The sequence below is a fragment of the Anthonomus grandis genome, chromosome 15 (assembly GCF_022605725.1).
Source record: "Anthonomus grandis grandis chromosome 15, icAntGran1.3, whole genome shotgun sequence".
NCBI lineage: Eukaryota > Metazoa > Arthropoda > Insecta > Coleoptera > Curculionidae > Anthonomus > Anthonomus grandis.
In genome coordinates, this window is record NC_065560.1 from 13,679,091 (window position 1) to 13,700,435 (window position 21,345).

At 34.7% G+C, this 21,345-nt stretch overlaps 1 protein-coding gene across 1 annotated transcript; it reads left to right on the top strand.

The window, feature by feature from the left end:
- Positions 1-607: 607 nt before the first annotated feature.
- Positions 608-21,339, top strand: LOC126745003 (putative inorganic phosphate cotransporter). The gene is made up of 9 exons (XM_050452639.1): positions 608-773; positions 824-966; positions 1,022-1,238; positions 5,831-5,929; positions 5,988-6,205; positions 6,265-6,414; positions 20,652-20,784; positions 20,840-21,084; positions 21,139-21,339. The coding sequence occupies exons 1-9, from the start codon at positions 716-718 to the stop codon at positions 21,277-21,279; spliced, it is 1,404 nt and encodes a 467-aa protein (XP_050308596.1). The 5' UTR covers positions 608-715; the 3' UTR covers positions 21,280-21,339.
- The last annotated feature ends 6 nt before the right edge of the window (positions 21,340-21,345 follow it).

Below are 21,345 nucleotides of genomic sequence, written 5' to 3' on the forward strand. Positions count from 1 at the left end.
TACGCATTCAAAATACTAATTGGATTTTTTCTTATATACGTTACGTAATTAATTTAACATTTTGCAGTAGCTGATCTTTCAGCTCTTATTTTGAATCTTGGGAGTTCCAGATATTCTTCTCGCTGGTAAGATGTTGCTTCTAATAAGTCCGAAGTTGTACCTCAATCGGGTGTGGAGGTCGTATATCCAGGATACAACATATGCACTGTGGCTGTTTCCGAGTTCACTTTCATCTCTGTTAGACCTAAAAATTATCGGGGTATAAAATTTTAACAAAAAATACATACAAGAACAACATTTGTTCGTAAAAAAAATGACGTTATGATAAAAAACACGTATTTTATTTCGGTTAATTTGAACCAATGAAATTAAAGCTCATAACTTATTTTTTGCGATAAAACGTCAACAGCTTTAAGCGACTTTTCAAACACTCGTTAATTCTCTAATAACAAACTCATTTAGTTATTATTAAATTTAAGTATTACTTCTGGGACATACTATATAATGACATTTTTATCTAAGAAATGTGGGAACATTAGCCTGCTGACAGCCCATTATTCATAATAATTAAAAGAAACAATAAAATACAATAATAAAGAGTCTTGATAAAAAAAAACAAATGCCTTGGTACTTACACATTTATTTTACTATTTTTATGTGTCGATTAAAATAAAAGATGTGCTAAGCTAAACATATTGTGTGTGTGTGTATCGCAATGGTGAATTTCGATGTAAAACAGTTTGAACAAGAAGGAAAAAAGGACGAAAATAAAGGTAGGTTTATAATAAATTATTAAAGTAGTAGTTAACCGGTATTTATATAGGTCCTTGGTTTGGAGCAAGGCATGTCCAGATCATACTATTACTTTATTGCCTCGTGGTTGGAATGGCCACCAAGGCCAGTTTCGCAATTCAAATCGTTGCCATGACAAAAGAAAAATCCAATTCACCGAACCCAAATATACCAGTAAATTTATATGAATTATTTTTCCAAATAAAATATTAGCATTCTCTTTATTTAGACCTACCCTGAATGGACCAATACAGGAGTGATTCTCTCCTCCTTTTTTTGGACCTATGTGATATCAAATGTAGTGGCGGCACCCATAGAAAAAAAGTATGGCCCAAAATGGTTCCTTTTGGGGGCCATTTTTATAAACTGTGTAGCATTCTCTCTTATTCCATTGGTAGCTGAACTGTTTGGGGCCAATGGGGTACTTGTTTGTAGGATGCTTCAAGGTATGACTAAACAAATATTTTTAAATCCTCTAAAAGTAGTTAATGTTATTTCGTTAGAATATTTGACTTAATGTTGTTACATGTTATATTTAGCATTCATATCAGTAAAAGCTAACGCTGATTGTATTATAGATATAGTTTATAACTAATAAACTTCGATGTACGTCACGTTTGACGTAATTTAATTACTAACCTAACATATTTTTGGACCAACCGGTTATATATATTTAAATTTAATTGCCGCCCATTTTTTGGTAATATATGACATATTGCTTTGCTTTTGCCAAGTAAGATTCATCAAATTTTGTGTTTTTTTTTAGGTTTTAAACTCTTGTAATCGAAAAATGTTACACTACATTTCAGAAAAAATACAACAATGGATTCTTAATCTATACGTAGCTTGCTTGTACAAAATACAAAATTTTAAATAGAATTATTATGCTATCAACTAAATTTGAAATTAAAGAAAAGGAGCAAACACTACAGAAAAGAAAGTTCCGAAAATACAAACTGAAGATATACTAAATTAATTTAAAAGTAAAAAAAAATAATTTATAACTAATATCCAATATCAATTCCCTTCAATATCGCAACATTGGGCAACTTAAGAATATTTGCTGACTATGATCTTTTTATCCAGTTATATGTAAATAACTAAAACTTGGTCTAGGAAGCTTTCTAGTCTTAGAACATTGAAAGGGAATATTGAGTAAGAGGTTGTTAATTCTTGGCCCAATGAATATTTTATGTCTTTATGAGGCTATGAGCTATGCTAGTGGCACCACAAAATTACCCACATTAACCGATCTTGTCGAAACTGCATCTAAAATTAAGTGTTTATTTTTTTTTCTCTTTTTTATGTATTGCTAAACACTTTTTATACAGATCGTGTTATCGTGAGGTACGTATTACCCAAAATAATGGCAACACCGCTTGGTTGCGGCTTGCAGGCGGCGGAATTTTTTGTTTTTAATAAAAACAAAATAAAAACTTTTTATTTTTCGAACCGGGAGTCATCAGACCTCAGTTTGCTGTGTTACTGCACGTTGCATTAATAATTTTTGAGCGTTATTTTCGTGTTTTTTTCACTATGGCTGTTTATACCCCTTCCGAAAGAGTTCAACTAATTAAATGATTTTATGGAGGCAATTCGGCAGTACAATGTAGAGATTTGTTTTCAGTGACATTTGAGAATAGACCGATTCCTTGTGCAAAAACGATTTTAAATGTGGTTACAAATTTTGAGACTTTTTTTTTGTCTTCAAAATTGTAAAAAATGCCACACAAAACCACCTGTCACTCAAAAACCACCTGTTGAAGTGGTCCAGGATATAAAACGGCGGGAAGAAATGGTTTGCAGTACCCTAGAACTTGATTCGACACGGTCCACTAGAAGTGTTGGAGAGGAACTGGGAATGAGCAATAAAACTGTTGTCGTATCTGGAAAAAATACGGGTACAAATGTTTCAAGTATTCAAAAACTCAGGAAATATTTCCGAAAGACCAGTGGCGAAGAATGGAATTTTCTGAAACCATGATGGCAAATTAAAACGAATACTTTTTTAAAAATATTTTGTTTTCTGATGAATCTTCTTTTCCATTACATGGCAAACACAATCCTTCCATTGTTCGTTATTGGTCTCAGGAAAACGAGCACAGAAGTTTTCAGTTTCGTACCCAGTATCCTCAGAATGTTTGGGCAGGTATTTTGGGCGACAATGTTATAGGGCCATTTTTTATTGATGGCACTTTAAACGCCCAAAAGTACCTTGAGTTGCTGCAAAACCAAGTTCTTCCTGCCTGAATTTTTAACAAATACTTTTCCTAACTGCCTTATTAGTGGGATTGGCGATATTAAATGGCCTTCTAGATCTCCAGATTTGTCTCCAAATGACTTTTATCTGTGGGGTTACCTTAAGCAGACCATTTACAAGCATGAATTTAGTAGGCCAACAAATTTAGAGGAGTTGCGAAATAAAATTATCGAAGGTGCCAATTCCATTTTACCTGAAACTCTTTTAGATGTGCGAAATAGCTTTTACGATAGGTTAAGTTTTTGTTTAGCGAAAGAAGGCCTTTTATTTAAAAAATAATATGTTGTTAAGTTTGTTTATTAGAATTTTATTTCTGATTTTTTATTACATTTTTATCAGAGTTGATATTTTATTTTTTATTAGAATAACGCTTTAATTTTCATTATGCAAAACACAGCCTATTAAACATTTTAAGATTACAATTCTATGCGGGTTTTACACATTGTCAAGTCTGTAAAACCCGCATTAGAATAAATATTTTAAAAATGCCTGAATTTTCGCGTAATATTTTGGGACATTTTGTCGCCAAACGACGCAGCTCCCACGAAAGTCAGATGTTTACCAATCCCGTCCTCGGGCCGGCCACGATAGGTGCTCTGTCGCAGGCACTTGTAGACGCGCGACGTTGCAAAATTTCGCCTCTATGCGGTTTCCTATAAGTAACGAACGAAAACACGACCTGTATATAGTAGTTATCTTATTGTTATAAGGCTTGTTTGTTTATAAGGTAGGTCTGATGGAAATCTTTTTAGTAAAAAATTTAATTATATATTTATAATAATAATAATAATAATAATAAATCATTTTATTGTTCCATAACATTTACATAGTTTATAATATTTACATACATATAATACTGGAACAAAAGGCTTTTTATTCAGCATCCCTCCCAAGGAAGGGGCTGTTAAAGCCCATGCATTGCTATACACTTTTCATTATAGCACTCAAATAACCTTCACAATAATTCCTCAATTTTTGCCAGTAACCCAATTATATATAAAGTAGGCAAAAAGACTTACATTAAACCAAACTAACAATGTGGACGAATAATAATATTATTATCTACATCTACCTTAGATCTGCTAAACTCAATGATAAAAATCTAAATTTGCTAAAGGAGTTGCTGCCTGATTTTATTTTTTAAATACACAACAGAAAAATTAAATGTATTAATTTTGAATTTATTAAGGGTGGAGGCTATGTTATATGAAAATCCCTTTTTGAAAGACTCTTTATTGTGTCTTGGGATTGTAAAAATATGTTTTCTTCGTATATTAAGATTATGGATATCCGTACGGTATACTACTTTCTTATTAAGATAAATAGGACACTTATATTTAACAATGTTATAAAAAAAGCAAGCCGAGTGCAATATTCTTCTATTGTACATAGAAAGCCAATTAAGTTCTCTGAGCTTATGTGATACACGCTGCCTTCATCTAATGCCGCATATAAATCGTATACAAGAGTTTTGTACTTTCTGCACTCTTTTAGCCTGAGTTGTGTCCAAATAGGGCCCATAAACGCTATCAGCAAAATTAAAATGTGACAACACAAGTGCTTCACACAATTCTATTTTTGTTTTCCTTTCTAAAGAATGTCGGTGGGGAAAAAGGGATTTCAGGGCTGAGTAAGATTTTTTAATACATGAAGTTATATGTTCATCAAATTTAAGTTTATTATCAATTATTAAACCTAGGTTCCTTGAAGAGTTTTTAAAAGAGATATTACACTGCCCAATAGTGAGTCTTAATTTATTATAAATTATTTCTCGAAGTCTCTCACTGCAGAAAAGTAAAGCCACTGACTTTTGTGGATTTAATTTTAATAAATGATCTTTCGATAGTGCGTTAAGAGTTTTAAGATCTATGTTTAGTCTAAAATTTGCCTCTACAGCATCCTCCGGCTTAAACGAGTATATTAATTGTGTGTCATCGGCGTAAAAATGATATTTACAAAACTTTAAGGATGCTATAAAATTAGACGTATAAATGGTAAAAAGAAGAGGGCCCAAGACACTTCCCTGAGGAACACCAGCAAAAATAGACATAAGTTTGAAAAATGTACTATCAAGCGTTACTCTTTGCATCCTTTTACTTAAAAACGACTTAACCAAAGCTTGGGCATTAACACCAAAACCACAATAAGGTAATATGGCTAGTAAAATATCATAATTTAGCATATCAAAAGCACGAGAATAATCCAGGAGCACTAATACGCTTGCCTTACTCTCGTCTTGTGCACCAGTAAGTTGATCCGTAACATCCGCAAGTGCTGTCGTACAGCTGTGACCACGGCGAATTTGTGTGTGATTTTTAACAGTATTTAACAGTTTCAAAGATTCAACTTCAGTAAATATAAATAAATAAGCTTGCTGAAAGTTTAGGTGAATATTAAGATTTACCAAAGAATTTTGACAAAATGCAACTCATTATTTACTTGATCGAGGGTCTGTCTTCGGAATCTGGTTATTTCTTCACTCATAATAAGTCTTAAATCCATAAATAATATTTTTTAGAAGCACTTCATCTTATTGTATTAGTAGTTGGTAAATATTTATATAACTCTTTATTTCATCAGATACATTACGCGAAAATCACTAATATTCAAATAAAGAAATAATAACCAAGAAGAGAATGGACTTTTTTTCACTAGGACGAAAGCCCTTGAGTTTGACAAATATACGGGTTTCAAAATCTAATTCAGAAAATAACGCATGCTAAAATCATTCATAATCGTTAGTCTAAAAAGCACATGAAAGCATATTAAGTTTCTTAGGAATGGGCCAGGGATTTTTATTTCCGACTCAGCAAGTGATTTTGGGACTTTGGGCACCAACTGAAGAAAGATCTAGAGCTACAGTGGCTGTAAATGCTGGTAACCCATTTTTTAATTTAATACATAGTCATTTTAATAATAAGTCCCGGCTTCCTAGGTACAACAATAGGAGTGATGATATCAACTATAGTCCCAGGGTACCTTTCAGCTTCGTGGTGGGGCTGGCCCTTCTCATTTTACACTATTGGCTTGTTTGGATTTCTTTGGTGTTTATTATATCTGATTTTTGGCCATGGTAGCCCTGCTACTCACCCAACGATTACACCCGAGGAAAGGCGGTACATACAGAGGTCCTTAAATCAAGAGGAGGAAAAGGTAATTAGAGTCAAAAACAAACTATTTTTAATCATTATATTTTAATTATAATGTTTAAGGATGTTCCAGTCCCATTTAAAGATATGGCATTATCGTATAGCGTATGGGCAGTATTGGTGGCACAAATTGGTATTGCTTGGTCTAATAATATGGCGTACACAGAATATCCTTCTTATCTCGATAAAGTGATGGGGTTTGATATTCAATCGGTAAGAACGTGATTTTCGACTTTATAAACGTCATAAATTAAAAAAATAAGTATTGATAAGGTTTTTTCCAGTACTTGAAAGGTTTTTGACTGTTTTAAAAAGTATTATTGACCTTTTAATTAAAAAAACCGTTTTTTTTAGAAAGCATTATTTATTATAAGTATAATGTAAAAAAATCTACTTGTTGCTAATGAAGTTAATACTAATATGTTGCTTTGTTTATACAGTGCATCCCAAAAGTTATGTCTAAATTCATTTAAAATTCAGGGGTGTGTTCGAAAAAAAAACGCTCGGACCCGTCGATTGTTATTTCAAGTTGCGCATTTTTGTACGTAGTTTGTATATACAGGGTTGCTCAAAAATAAATTACGACCATCAACTTCATTTTTTCAAATGAAAGCACCTTTTTTTATTTCATCTTTGAATTTCGCGTGGAATTCTACGTATTTCATGTTTCATGCATCATGTCCTATACCTAAAGTCGACAGTTATCGAAAAAAAGACGATTCATGTAACAAATAAAAAAAGAACAAAAATTAAGTTAAATGTTCAAAATGGTTGCCATTCACAACTTGACAATATCCAAGGCGATCAATAAAGTCTCGTTGCACATTTTCAATCATTTCCGGAATTATGGCGCGCACTTCTCTGCGAATTCTCTCTTTAAGTCGTCTAGATTATTTGGCCTATTAACAAATACCTTTGACTTGAGGTATCCCCACAAAAAAAAGTCCATTGGTGTTAGGTCAGGTGACCTCGCAGGCCATTCGATGGGTCCTCTCCTTCCTATTCACCGATTGGAAAAGGTTTCATCCAAAAACTTAGGCACAGTGGCAGCATAGTGTGGAGGAGCGCCATCTTGCTGGAAAATTAGTTTTTCGTCAAGATAGTCTGGGTCCAATGGATTTGGAAATAAAGCTAGTAATGCAGGAACTAATTCAAATTGGAGAAAATCGAGATACACTTGTCCCGTTAAAGTCTGTTCAAAGAAAAAGGACCTATTACTCTTCCGCGCACTATTCCACACCACACATTTAGTTTTTGAGGGTACTGGGTGTTTACCTCCATCATCCAATGCGGATTTTCTGTTTCTGTGCCCAATATCGACAATTTTGTCTGTTCACACTACCATTTAAACAGAACGTGGCTTCATCGCAAAAAATAATATTTGTTACTAAATTATTATTTAGATTGCACATGTTTTGTTAGCGTTCACAAAACTCATTTCGCCTATCAAAATCGTCATCAAATAACTCTTGCACAGGAATAACTTTTTAGGGGTGATATTTGTGCTTTTTAACTATTCGGTAAACTATAGATTTCGCCATGTGTAAATTTGCCCCAATCTGCGATAGAGGAGTGCATGGATTTTCTTCCAAAGAAAGCAAAACGTCAAGTTATTCATTTTCATCTCGCGCAGGACGACCAGATTTCGGCAGATCTCTAACATGACCGAATTCTCTAAATTTATTCCTATTCTACTCACCACCTTTTGACATATCGGAGGACGATCAGGATGGATTTCATTGAATAATTGAGCAGCTTCTTTTTGAGTACGGTTCTATCACCAAACCCAACCATGCACAGAATTTCTATTTTTTCTCGTTCAGTTAACTTTACCATTGTGAAAACCGCAACTTTGCTCGTACACTTCACACTTGATAATATCTGTTTGTCATACAGTTTCTATGAAAATACACGGTCACCAGCCAACAATAAAAAAACACGAATGAATGGAATTTTGCTCTGTATAAAAATTCTCAGAGATAAGGTGACTCGTAAGGTGAAGTTCAATAATAATGTTTGGTCGTCTTTTTTTCGATAAATGTTGACTTTAGGTATAGGACATGATGCATGAAACATACGTGGAATTCCACGCGAAATTCAAAAATGAAATAAAAAAAGGTACTTTCATTTGAAAAAATTAAGTTGATGGTCGTAATTTATTTTTGAGCAACCCTGTATATACAAACTTCACGTAAAAAAATACGCAACTTGAAATAAAAATCGACGGGTCCGAGCGTTTTTTTTTCGAACACACCCCTGAATTTTAAATGAATTTAGACATAACTTTTGGGATGTACTGTATATTAATATAAATAGACTTTGAGTAAAAAATTTCTAAATACCTTAGTAATTCGAGAACAGGGAGCGTTCGCAAATGAAAAATTACCTTAACCCTGGAATGCTACTTGGAGTACATTTGTACCCCATCATTAATCATATCTCAAGTTAAATTTAAGTGGGCGGGGGAACGAACGCCGACGTCTTATTAGTTTCAAGACGCTGCAAGTCAGTTCGCGTGCGACAATTGACATTGGCACACGGTTTTTTCTTTTCGAGATTTGTGATATTTGGGGTTAGCGCGTACCCCAGTGTAGCAGTTTAGGTTAAGTATACTCTGTGATTATTTCGCTTCTCAGTAGATTTTGGTGATTATTATTGTATGAGTAAGTTTTTTGTTTTAATATTTCTAAAATATGTCTATAATACTTTGAAAATATTTTAGTTTTTTTTTAAGTTATTATATTTTTCTTTGATTTTTAAGTTATTATTGATTTTCTTTGTTAGGCTGCACGAATAATGGCTGGGCAGAAAAAGTTCTTCGACCTAACAAAGCCTAAAGATGTCGGAGAAATTCATCGCATTCTCTATGAATCTGATTCAGACAGTTTTTCGGATGACAGCGAGGAGGAAAATGCCGTTATACCTGATTTTAGAGAGGAGCCAAAAGAGGATGAAATACGCGGCAATCAAATCAATCTTAATTCTTTTATTGCACCAGAACAGACTCAGAATACCTTTCCATCTGATACAGATTCGGAAGATGACAATATACCATTGGCAGAAATACAGGCGATCAACAGAGATATGGTGGAAAATTTACCAGTGCCTACCAAATTAAGGGGTTAAAATGGGTTTATGTGGTCAGGTAAGAAAGGCGCAATTCATCGTACACCAAAACGAAATCTGATTTTGCATTTACCTGGAAACAAAAACGAAGCAAAACATATAACATCGGGAACTGAAGCTTGGAAATTATGTTTCACTCAAGAAAAAATTACCCAATATACTAATAACGAGATCCAAGTTCAACGATTGAGATATTCAAATAAGAACGATGACCCAGATACTGATGCACCTGTTATTACGCCAGTAGGTAAGAGACCCTCTTGGACTAAGGATAAAAACAGCATTGAACTCCAAGCACTTTTCGGGCTATTTTATTATGACGGTGTTATGAAAATGGCCGGAGTTTTGACCAAGGAACTATTTGATAAAGACACAGGAATTCCAATATTCCGATGCCAAAACAGCTTTTGCACTTGATGCTGAAATTTATATAGAAAAAGGTTCCACACCAACTGATGTTCCTGTAGCTCAGTATTACTGTAATAAGCTAACCAGTTCTGTCAAAGGAACAAATAGGAACTTGACCATGGATAACTGGTTTACTTCTATTGAGACCGCGAAACATCTTTTGGAGAGGAAATTTACCATTGTTGATACTGTGAGAAGAAATAAAAAAGAAATTCCTGAGTCGTTTTGGAAGTCAAAGAAAGGAATCAAAATTCTGCCATGTTTTGCTACAGTGGACATATGACACTGTTATCATACTGTCCACCCAAGAGTGCTAAAAAAGCAGTAATTATGCTTTCGACAATGCACGAAAAAGGTGAGCCATTTACGACAAAGTTACCAGAAATTATTCAATTTTATAATTCTACAAAAGGAGGAGTGGATACTTTAGACCAGTTATGCCACACTTATTCTACTGGTAGAAAAACATGTCGCTAGCCATTATGTCTGTTCTATAATTTGTTCGATATTCTGAGATATAATTCAATGATTCTTTTGTGTGGCTCTGGTGAAGTGAATAAAGAAATTGTAAAGCACAGGAGAGAATACCTCAAGAAGCTTGCCCTTGACCTGGTCATGTGCGGTCTCATGATGAGTCGTTTGGAAGCTCCAACTTTGAGGCGCGAACTCCGTGAAACTATATGTAGGGTCCTCAAGATAACCACTTCAGAAGAAGTACCTACTAGGCTTACAACAACAGTGGGTAGGTGTGTGCTTTGTCCCAGAAGAGAGGATCGAAAATCAAGAGTAAGCTGTGCTGTATGTAAAAAGTTCGTGTGTTTGCAACATCAAAAAAAAATATGCTCAGTGTGTGCCGCATGAACATTTTATTATGGATGTGCGTTAAAAGTGTTCCTAGAGACTCGGTTTAAGTTATTATTTTTCTATAAGTGAATAAATTTTTCGTTTTTCTAATATACGACGTGTTTTATTTGAGGTACGGTTGTACCCCTGTGTAGCAGATGCAGAGTCGGAAATAAGTGTAGCATTCCAGTGTTAAGTAAATCTACGTTTTCATAGAGTACTCAAATCGATTTGAGTCCAATACTGTTTTCTATAGGATCATAGGGAGAAGACACATACAAGTATTTTCGACACAAACAAATTAAGGAAATTGAATAAAACAAAATAAAGAAAAACCTCACAAAACAGTACCTCCTTAAAGGAAGATGAAAGTGAGATGATTCTACACTAAAAACACTATCAAAAGTCAAGCACAATCACTTGCAATGAGGTAGAGAAAGACTTCAAGTACCTTTCGTACCGTCACTCCTTCCTCGAAGTGTGTACCTGGTAGAAAAGAGATCTATGCCTTTCAACATTTACAGATACAGAAATGAAGAGATCTACAGCAACGAAGAGAAAAGTCGAGAATAAAGAGGACGAGAACAGTATAGAGTGTATAGGAGATACCCTTATGAACTCTCTTTGCATTGAACGGGTGGTGGAAGTAAGGAGAGCAGTTTCCTGGTGTAGAAGGCTTTGCAATAGCCATTCAAAACCACGTAATCAACACGAAGAACTGCCTAAAGCATATTTTAAAAGATCCCACGATAGGAGTGGAAAGAGCAAAGAAAAATCAGAAACAATTTAACATGTCACAGGTCCCTGCAGCTTATTTTCCTAAATCGACTATCTATACCTTCATATTCAGTGTCGCTGCGGTGATCCATCAAGATCTAAGCTACAGGAAGAGACTTATCTCGAAACAGTCAAAGGTACTCTAGTATAAGTACGTGTTTAAGACACAAGAACAAGATATAATCGCTGCATATGCGTTAACAATGTGATGACATTATTCTGAAGGACAGAGAAAAAAAAGAAGCTCCATATATCATTCCATACTGAAATTATGGAACCTGGACAAAGTAACCACGAACTCTATCCCTTATTGTTATTTCCAATACAATACTTTACTAATTGATTTTTTTCATTAACGTTAAAGTCTCTGATCCCTAAGTCATAACAGGCAGTTTGCATTGATCAAAAACCTTGCGTTTAAGGCACAACGGAATCTCTGACTTAAATATATATGTTTCAGTTTACCATACTCTACCCATGTTAGTACAACTTTCGGCTCGATTTGGCATGTTTGGTTATCTCTGCCGATTTTAATTTCATGTCCTAGATATTTACAAGATATCACTTAGAAGATCTCTTTTCCCTATGACAAAAGTTACAGTTATAACATTGTCGCAAAACAGTTTTAGCAAGAATCAAAACTCTTCATTTTATTCTTGACACGTGTTTCGCTAATGAAGTTACCGTATTCGGGAGAATATTAATCAGTAAAAAGAGTAAGGAAAAAAATTAAAAAAAAAAACGAAAAACGAAAGGAGAATTACAATACATGTTTAGTTTGAAAAAGCAATAGCTCAAGATTTTTTGAATCACGACGTAAAACTATTCTCGCCTTATCAGTAAAAAGAATGTATGTCCATTCACGGTCTTGCCAATTCTGATGTTTTTTCGCCAATCCTAATTCTGGGGTAAAACCTGTTTTCGTGTAACCTATTCCTTATTTTCTGAAAAGCAATACTAACGCTATAAATATTTTGAGGCTCATTTTTTAGGCGGTTGGATTGGGTTTTCTTGAAGGCAAATTAACCTAACACATAGGTCCTGTTGCTCTTGTTGGACCAGTACGTCTTTCTCTTACACCAGCAGTCTTCTTAAATCTGTGCTACTACCTACCTATAATGGTCTCGGTAAAATTAACAGCTTCTGCGACGTGCTATCATACCAATAGCTTGTAACTGTGTATCGCGTGATATGCATATATTATGCATATCACGAATAACATAATTGCAAGCACAATTTAAAAAAATTCTTACTCTACTCGCAAATAATAAACACAATTTATTTTTAAAGCAATTTTTTTTTCGTCTTAAAATAAAACAGCTTTTCTCCTTGTCCCTTAGACTATTTTGGTCTGTATGTTATGAAACTAGCAGTAGTAGTATAATCTAAAACAGAGTATATAGTATACATATAAGTAAATGCCCATATACAGGTTGGGGAATCGATCATTAAGCATAGAGAGTTGCTTAAAGGCAAAATATGGCAGCGCATATGCATGCATTTCGTCTGCTCTGCTAATCGCCTATTTCATAGTTGTTTTTCAGTAGGACGTTAGTAAGCGCCTGAGTTTGATGTGGATAACTGCATTACTTGCAAGAAAATGTAGCACAACCTTACTTAAAAGTTTAGACATTTCTAAACTATTGTTGTTGGTGCTTTAAATAAGAGGCTCGAATAGACCTCCATCTTGGCTAAACAATAAGTTTGCGGTAAAATGGTATTAGCACATTTTCTCAGCAAGAAAACACTTCAGTTAATACATAGAAGGATTAGACGAACTCAAGATCTTTAGAACTAGTCCAAGGCGTAAAACCAAGATGACTTAAAGCCATTTTCAAGTTTTTTAGCCTGTGATAACTCTAGGCGAGGGTCCAGAAATTCATCAGGATCATTATGTGAATTATATTTTTGCTTTTCAGCTTACTGAAGGATATGAGACAAGGACACTTTATTGGCTTTTTCTTAACTCTCTTTGACCTCTGATAACTTTCAGTGAAATTCCAGTCATCCATCATGAGTCCTGCGTCAGATATGTTACATTTTGGCTATGATTATGTATAAAAAAACATTTTTTTAACACCCTGTGCTTTAAAAACGTAGCGTTTCTCGATATATGTTTATAAAGGAAATTATAAGCTTATTCTAAACACAGAATTAAGTCTTAAAGTTTCCACTGCAAATTGGGTCATGCTGTATATTCAAATATCTCACATCCTACTATTTAAATAATCTATTTATACGTTTTAAATCGACGTCGTCCACATCTTTTCAAAAAACCTTTTTTTTAATCACAAATTTAGTGATTAAAAAAAAGGTTTTTTGAAAAGATGTGGACGACGTCGATTTAAAACGTATAAATAGATTATCGGTTCCTTCAGTATTATTTCAGGGATGTGTCTCTTTAGTGCTGGTTTTTGTATAATAAACTTTCAAATTCGTTTAAATATGCATGTCCAAGGCGTTTTATCACGTTACAAAAAATCTCCTTATATTTTAAAGTATTCTTTTTGTGTTTGCTGTTGCTTATTTTTCTATTAAAACACTTTTTATGTGTGGTCCTGTAGTCCACTTATTGCATGTATTCTTATTGCTGCCCTGACCATTCTATATTAACTACATAGGGACAGCCGATTTAGTACTGTAACATCTTGTATAAGTCGCTTTTTGTCGGTAATAAAATAATCGATCTCGTTTTTCGTATTTCCGTCAGGGATATTTCATGTACATTTTCAATGTTCGGCTTTTAAAGAAAGTATTCATAACCTTCAGTCTAATTTCCAGAATGAACTGCCGTAAAATATTTCCTCCTTCATTTCTGTCCCCTATTCCATCTTGTCCCAAGGATAACTCACTTTCATCTTGCTGCTTACCAACTTTCGCATTAAAGTCCCCCGTTATAAAAGAAAAATATGTTAAAACTTTAGATAAGGCCATTTTAACATCATCATAGAACGACTTAATTTCCTCGTCTATATGCGTTGAGGTTGGAGCATATAGGTCTGGATAAATTTAATCATTGATTCAGTTTCAGTATTACAAAACAGACTCTATGGCTTATACTCTCTAGATATTTGATATCTTTCACCCATTTTTTATGTATTATAAAACCCTGCTAAGTCATGACTCCAAAAATCAAATAGATGTATTTGATTTTCAGTTAAAGCAAAAGAAGTTCTCTTTGGAATAGTCATTTTATCTAGAGGCATATACTCTATATAAAATCTTAGTTCGTAATTTTTTTAATACAAAGTTTGAACATTGTTCTGCCCTAAACATATTACGCCACGAGTATTGGATTTACTTATCCCACTTCTGATGTAAAATAAAATGTACTATACTGCCGTCCACAATTAAAAAGCGGTATCTGCGTTAAGAGTGAAACTGAGAAAACGAGCTTTAAAGTCTTTTGTGCAAGTTTTTTAGAATATTTTTTTTTAATTAATTAACTAAACCTAAATTTATTAGAAAAGCAAATTTGGCAATATTTATTCTTTTAGAGCTGAAATTTTACTTACCGCCTTTTGATTAGGTAATATTGTGTATTATGTAATACCCAGTATTATTGCCGTATCTGCATGATAATGATTTATAAATAATAATACCTATTATATTATAAGCAGATTCTAAAAATTTAAGGAAACAAAACTTTTGTAATTAATTTATTTATTACATATTAAATAACAAACATCATACAAAACAAAAAAACTTCTAAAAAAATAAAAATTATTGCAGTAAGTGCAATAAGTCTACACATATTTTAAAGTTCGTCAGTATCCGAATACTCTTCACTTACTCCTGGTAAATTAGTCCAGAACAGTTTTCTGTTTTCTGGCATTAAATTTAACATCCCAATTTTTTACATCCCTTTTCTCCACAGGGAAGCCGTGAGGTCTAGAGTTTTTGGTAACACTTCCTAAGAGTTGCTTTTTTTTCATTGCCTTTGGCATAAGAAAATCTAAAGTTTTTATAAGGGGCTCATTAAAACTATTTCGATACCCCAGGACAAATTTTCCTCGCTCAGCAACAACCTGTACTATGTCTGACAAATAAGGCTGTTTCTTTATTTCTGTTGCGACGTGAAATTATCCCAATGAAAAAAATCCGTATGGTTCATTTCTTTCACTTTGACGTTGCCCTTACATGCAGATGCCACTGAACCAACAAAATCATTAAAATCGTAAATTTTGGATCTTCGTTTCATAGACAGCTCCACTTGGTGGTGGAAGCTGTCTGCAGAAATAAATGTATGTCCCAGCTCAAAATAATTAAAAGTTTTGCTTTTAGCTGAAATTTCGTTTGAGTTTACCATTCTGATTAAAAAAGTAAACAGCGACCAATTTTTGTTTTGGCTAGCACAATTACACAATAATAATATTTTCAGTGTCTCTATGAAACTTAAAAAATTAATAAAACGTACTTATTAAATCTTCTTTAGATCGCTTACTTACGGCTTCATGCCATACAACAGCAAATGGTATATTGGTTTTAGTTATTTTTCCTAAGGGAACAAATGTTTCATTATAGGCTATTAGACGTTTCAAGAAAATCGCAGTCTTGAACGTATCCATTTTTGGTAGCATAACAATTTTTTGTAAATCTGCAGAGACACTCTGTATAATTTTCGTGATTCACTAGCGCGATTTATATGCTTTTTCCAAAGTTGACAAGATTCGCACAAGTCTTCCAAGTTATCTTTATCATGCCCATGTAGCTTAAAATGTTCACATAAATCGCATTCTTCGTGCCCTAGTTTGGTGAAAGAAATGTGTTTTGCTTTTATTTTTTTCGGTATGTTTCATATGAAATTCTAGTTCCAGGAAATTTTTCTTTAAAATCATTGTACATTAGTGTCACTGTTAAGTCGCTGCTTAAGTATCGAACCTTTGGAGCGTGCTCTCTACGATAATGTGATACCTCTGGATGAAAAGACTCAATATGTTCGTTAATAGCACTATCATCAATTTTTCTTTGAGAAGCCTTGCCTGAATTTCCATGTGGCAAAGGTGTCATTCGACATTTTGGTGTTTTTGATAATACATTATGCAAGACCCATGCAATGATCATTGCCTTTCTTGTAACCAAGTGTAGTCAAAAAAATATTTTGCATACAGGCTTTGCCTATGTCATTTTTTAAGAAATACATAAACGTATTTTGCTTGAAAAATTTATTACTTGTAACAGTTCTTCGTTTTACTCCTAATATGGAACATGTGTTGAGTATAATTGCCTTTTGCTCATTTTTAGACAATTGCCAAAATTGACTATTTATTGATTTTCTTACTTCATTTGAAATAAGCGACGAACATTTTTTCTAGCAGTTTTTGCAGCCAGGTAAGACTGTATGATTTTCAGCACGTTTTTTTGCTGCTAACAATTTTCGAGTCTTGAGATCGGTATCAAATTTCCTTCTTTTACAAAAGGTAACGGTTTCTAAAAATAAATATTAATAATCAGTTTTAAAATGTACTTAAAAATAAAATGTTTAACAAGGTACCTAGTTTGATTTGAATATTTAACCTGAACCCTACAAGATAGACGATTTAGAGGAATATCTTCACTATTCGTATCATTCGTAATATTTAAATATGTAATAAAAGGGTAAAGCAAAGAAGAGAAATAATTTTACACACCTTCATCAATGCAGCAAACCTCTTGATTTTTATTAGGCGATTGGGTCACAGAATTTGTGGATTCTGTTACTTCCTGGGAAGATGCTTTAATATTCTCTATTCAAAACATTCTAAAAAAGAAACAAAAAAATTAGTATTTTAGAAATAATATAAAACATGGCAGTTATACCTTCAATGCATGTAATGTTTTTTAGAAGTGGGCATTTGAAACTCTAGCTTCATACTAACATCATTATTCTCAGAAATTACCCAATTGGTTACTGCATTGTTGCTAATTATACAAGGTCTATCCAGTTTTACAAAGCCTGGCTTTAAATTTATCGGTAATGAAGACTTGTTAGGTTCCAAATTTTCAATGATTGGTAATTGTATAGGTGACGTATGGTGCCGTATATTGCCTGAATTGCTATTTATCTCTTCGATATTATCTAATAATTTAAAAAAAATACAAGAACAGATTATATGTAGTAATATAATATAAAGTTAAAATTTTTACCTTGATTTCTAAAATTTTCTTTATTACTCAGTTGATTTGGTTTTGGTTTTTTTTTTATGGTAAACAAGCACAAGAGGAAAGTCCTATGTCACTCTTGGAGTGGTGCTTGCGCGAAGATATTTGTGGGCATTTATCTTGAATCGCTGTAGGTTGTATGCGTCGGGAAATATGTGAGGTGGAAGCCCGCCCCCCACAAAGAAGATGTTCTCCAGATGAATGAGTCCCGATACAGCGACGTACTTGGGGTAGGCAGGTGGACTCGATGTTGATGAGCCGCAACTGCTAGACGCGTCCTTCTTGCTGGAACAGCCCTGGGGGAATCAGGCCTGCCAGCTCAGAGGAGCACTTACCGTGATAATAACGGTAGAATAAACAGAGATCAGCCACCTTTCTCCTATGCTTCAGACTATCCCGACTCTTTGTCAGTTCTAATTTGTCGATAAGATGAATAGCTCTCTTCTGTATAGAATCCAGCAGGTTTAAACTATGCTTGGGTGCAGAGCTCCAGACATGCGAGCAATACTCGAGGGAAGGGCGTATTTGAGCCTTATAAAGAGTCAGCAGCTGTTCTGGCGTACACAGTTTTTTCGTTTTGAAAAGCACTCCAAGTTTTTTGGAAGCCGCCCTGGCGACCTCGGCAACGTGGTCATGCCAGGACACACTGTTGGTGACCTCGACTCCTAGAAGATGTAAAGATGATTTTATTGGCAATGTTTTCCCTGTCATAACCAGCTCCGGGCCACCAAGGTTAGTCTTCATCGTAAATACTGCAGTCTGCGTTTTTTTAGCGTTAAAATTGACCAAATTGTTACCGCCCCACTCCAAGATTGCTTTAATATCGTTGTTGGTTGAAGCTACTTGTTGCTGCCTAAGATTCTGAGAACTTGCGGCTGTCGTTGGTTTGGCGGACTTAAATGTGGAAATAAAAAGAGTGCTATCGTCCGCAAAGCTGTAGATTGGATTGACAGTGGTTCCTAGCAAATCGTTGATATATATCAAGAAAAGGGTGGGGGATATAATGCATCCCTGAGGGACTCCAGCGTTAATGTTAAATTTGTCGGAGAGGTATCCATCGACGGTTACTTGGATTGTTCGTTGTTCAAGAAAACTTTTGATCCAATTCAATAATGAGTTTTGTATGTCGATTGAGGAGAGCTTGGTTAGTAGTCCCTCATGCCACACTCTGTCAAATGCCTTGGAAATGTCAAGAGCGACTGAACGGGACTCGCCGTGCTTCTCCATGGCCTCCGTCCACAAGTGTGTGACGTAGGGAGGCGTGTATTGATACAGTGTACGAGTCAGGGTCTGAAGCCAAGACCAGATCTAGGAGACTCGCGAACTCGCCGTCTCGATCGGGGATTCTGGTAGGTTCCTCCACAAGCTGCGTAAGCCCGCATATGGTGGCAAATAGCTCAGCTTCTCGTCCTTCATCGTCGTTCTTGTTGCAGAAGCGCAGCCAGTTGATATTGTGAACGTTAAAATCACCCATGACGATGATTTCGGCGCTTGGCTAGTCAATTTGCAGATGGTTAATGCAATCAACCAGGTTCAAAAAGAGCCGTCTATATTGGGTGTCGCTTGGTGGTCTGTAGATACAGCAGATAAATTTCGTGGCACCACTGGCTATTATTTTGAACCCTATGACGTCGAAGTCTGCAGGTTCAAGCGTTTCCTCCCGCTGGCAACTCAAGTCGTTCTTGACAAATACTGCCAATCCAAAGTTTAGTCGAAATCGGGTGTGTAGATCGTATCCAGGATAAATGAAGTGAACATTTGTTGTTGAAGGTTGTTTCTGCCAATGCCAGAATGTGAGGCTTATTTGATTGCAGGTGTTGGTGTACTGCATTAATATTGGTGTTTAGGCCTCTGATGTTGCAGAAATTGATTTTTAGGCTTTTTGATCCGCCTGATGGACCTCCCCGACCAGCCTCCGCCCGGAGATCCGAATGGGAGGCGAGTTTACCTCCGGAAAGTTTTGGTCGTGCGGGCGCCATCATGCATTTACTTTTCTTCTCCATTTCCCCTTGAAACCGGACACATCGACATGGCGGCGAAACGTGAGTTCCATGGAACCACTTCACGCCGCCTAAGTCCTATGTGGTAGTATTGAACCGGGCGATGCAAGTGGACAACATCTACCACCAAAAAATTGGTGATATCCTCAGTGAAAGGTTCTATGTTACCATCATAGAAAAACTCATTATCAGAATTAGGAAGATGATTTAACCAATTTGATACTTTATCGTTGCTAATTATACAAGATTCATCTCGTTTTGTGTTTGTCGGTAAGAAAGACATAGGCTGCATTTCATGTAATACATAACCTGAACTGGTTTTTCTATTTTCATCAGGAAATATATTCGTTTCGATATCATTATTTCTGCAACAAAAGATACTTTTACCCTTTTATTGGCCATTATTAACTAATTTATATACACAATTTTCTAAAAAGCACCTGTTGAGCATGTTACGCGAGCAAGTTTAGTGATGTTTTAAAACTGATTTTGAAGACAATATTGACCGGAGAATTCTTAGTAAAACCGCGGGAAGTACAGCGTGCCTAATAAAAACGCGGCAACTGCGTACTTAACGTCAGCACTTGCCGCCTAATTATTAAGCATGTTGCAGATACTGCGTTATCGTTAAGAAGCGTAGTAAATTATGCAGATACGGCTAAACAATTTTAGTGATTAATTCAGATTTTATTTTAGATACGGCCTTATAACTTTGTAAGGAGGTGAATTAAGTAACAAGAAAAATTTTGATACCAAAAACTCGATTTTCGAATTTTCTGTAGATACCGCCTTTTTTTTGTGGACGGCAGTATATTCCACGTAAAATTAACAAAATTATATTACTACCGCAATTTATAACTAAAAAAATAAATATTAATTGATTAAAACATAGCACTATTAAAATCAACCAAGTTTTAAATTGACGCTTAGATAAATGAAAAATATATTTAATTTCTCTTGTTTTGTTTAGACGCCTAGAGTTTTTAGTTTTTCAAACTTTCATTTCAGATATAAACTTAATTTTGTAAACAACAAGATATATTTGAAAAACTTATCTGTTTTGTTTAGCGTCTAAAAAGAGCCAAGATAGAAATATTAATTTTATTTAAGCATGAGCAGTTAAGGACAGATATAAAAAATATTTTTCCCTTTTAGAATGGACTTTATAGCGCACTACCACCAGCTACTGCCATGATTACAGGCTTCATATTTGGTCCATTATCTGATTATCTAATAAACAACCATTTAGTTACAACTGTCAATACAAGACGAATTTTCCACTTAATAGGTAAAATGAAATCGTAGGTAAACCACAATAAAATTTATCAAAACAAATTTCTTAGGCGGTCTAGGTATATCTGCAAGCATTATTTATCTCTCATATCTCCAACCTGACCAAAAGCTTATGTCTATTGTGCTGATGACAGCGATCTACGTTTCGCAATCCGCTATGGTTTACGGAAATATCATAAATATGATCGATATTTCACCCAGATTTGCCGGAATCATTTTTGGAATCTCAAATGCTTTGGGTCAGTGTATCGCTTTGTTTGCACCCTTGCTAGTGCAGTTTGTTGTGGTACATCAGGTAAGAAAATTAGTTAAAAAATGCATACACAATCGTGAAAAAATTGTTTTTAAGAACGAGTCTTCAGAATGGCGAATCGTATTTGAAACCACGTCGGTGATCATAACAGGAACATCAATTATCTTTGTTCTATTTGCATGTGGTTCCAGGCAGCCTTGGGACGATCCAAAACAGCAATCAAGTGATCAGTCATAGTAAAATAAATTAGTAAAAAACATGTATTTATAATGTAACATAATAGTTTGACTGACTAGACATATG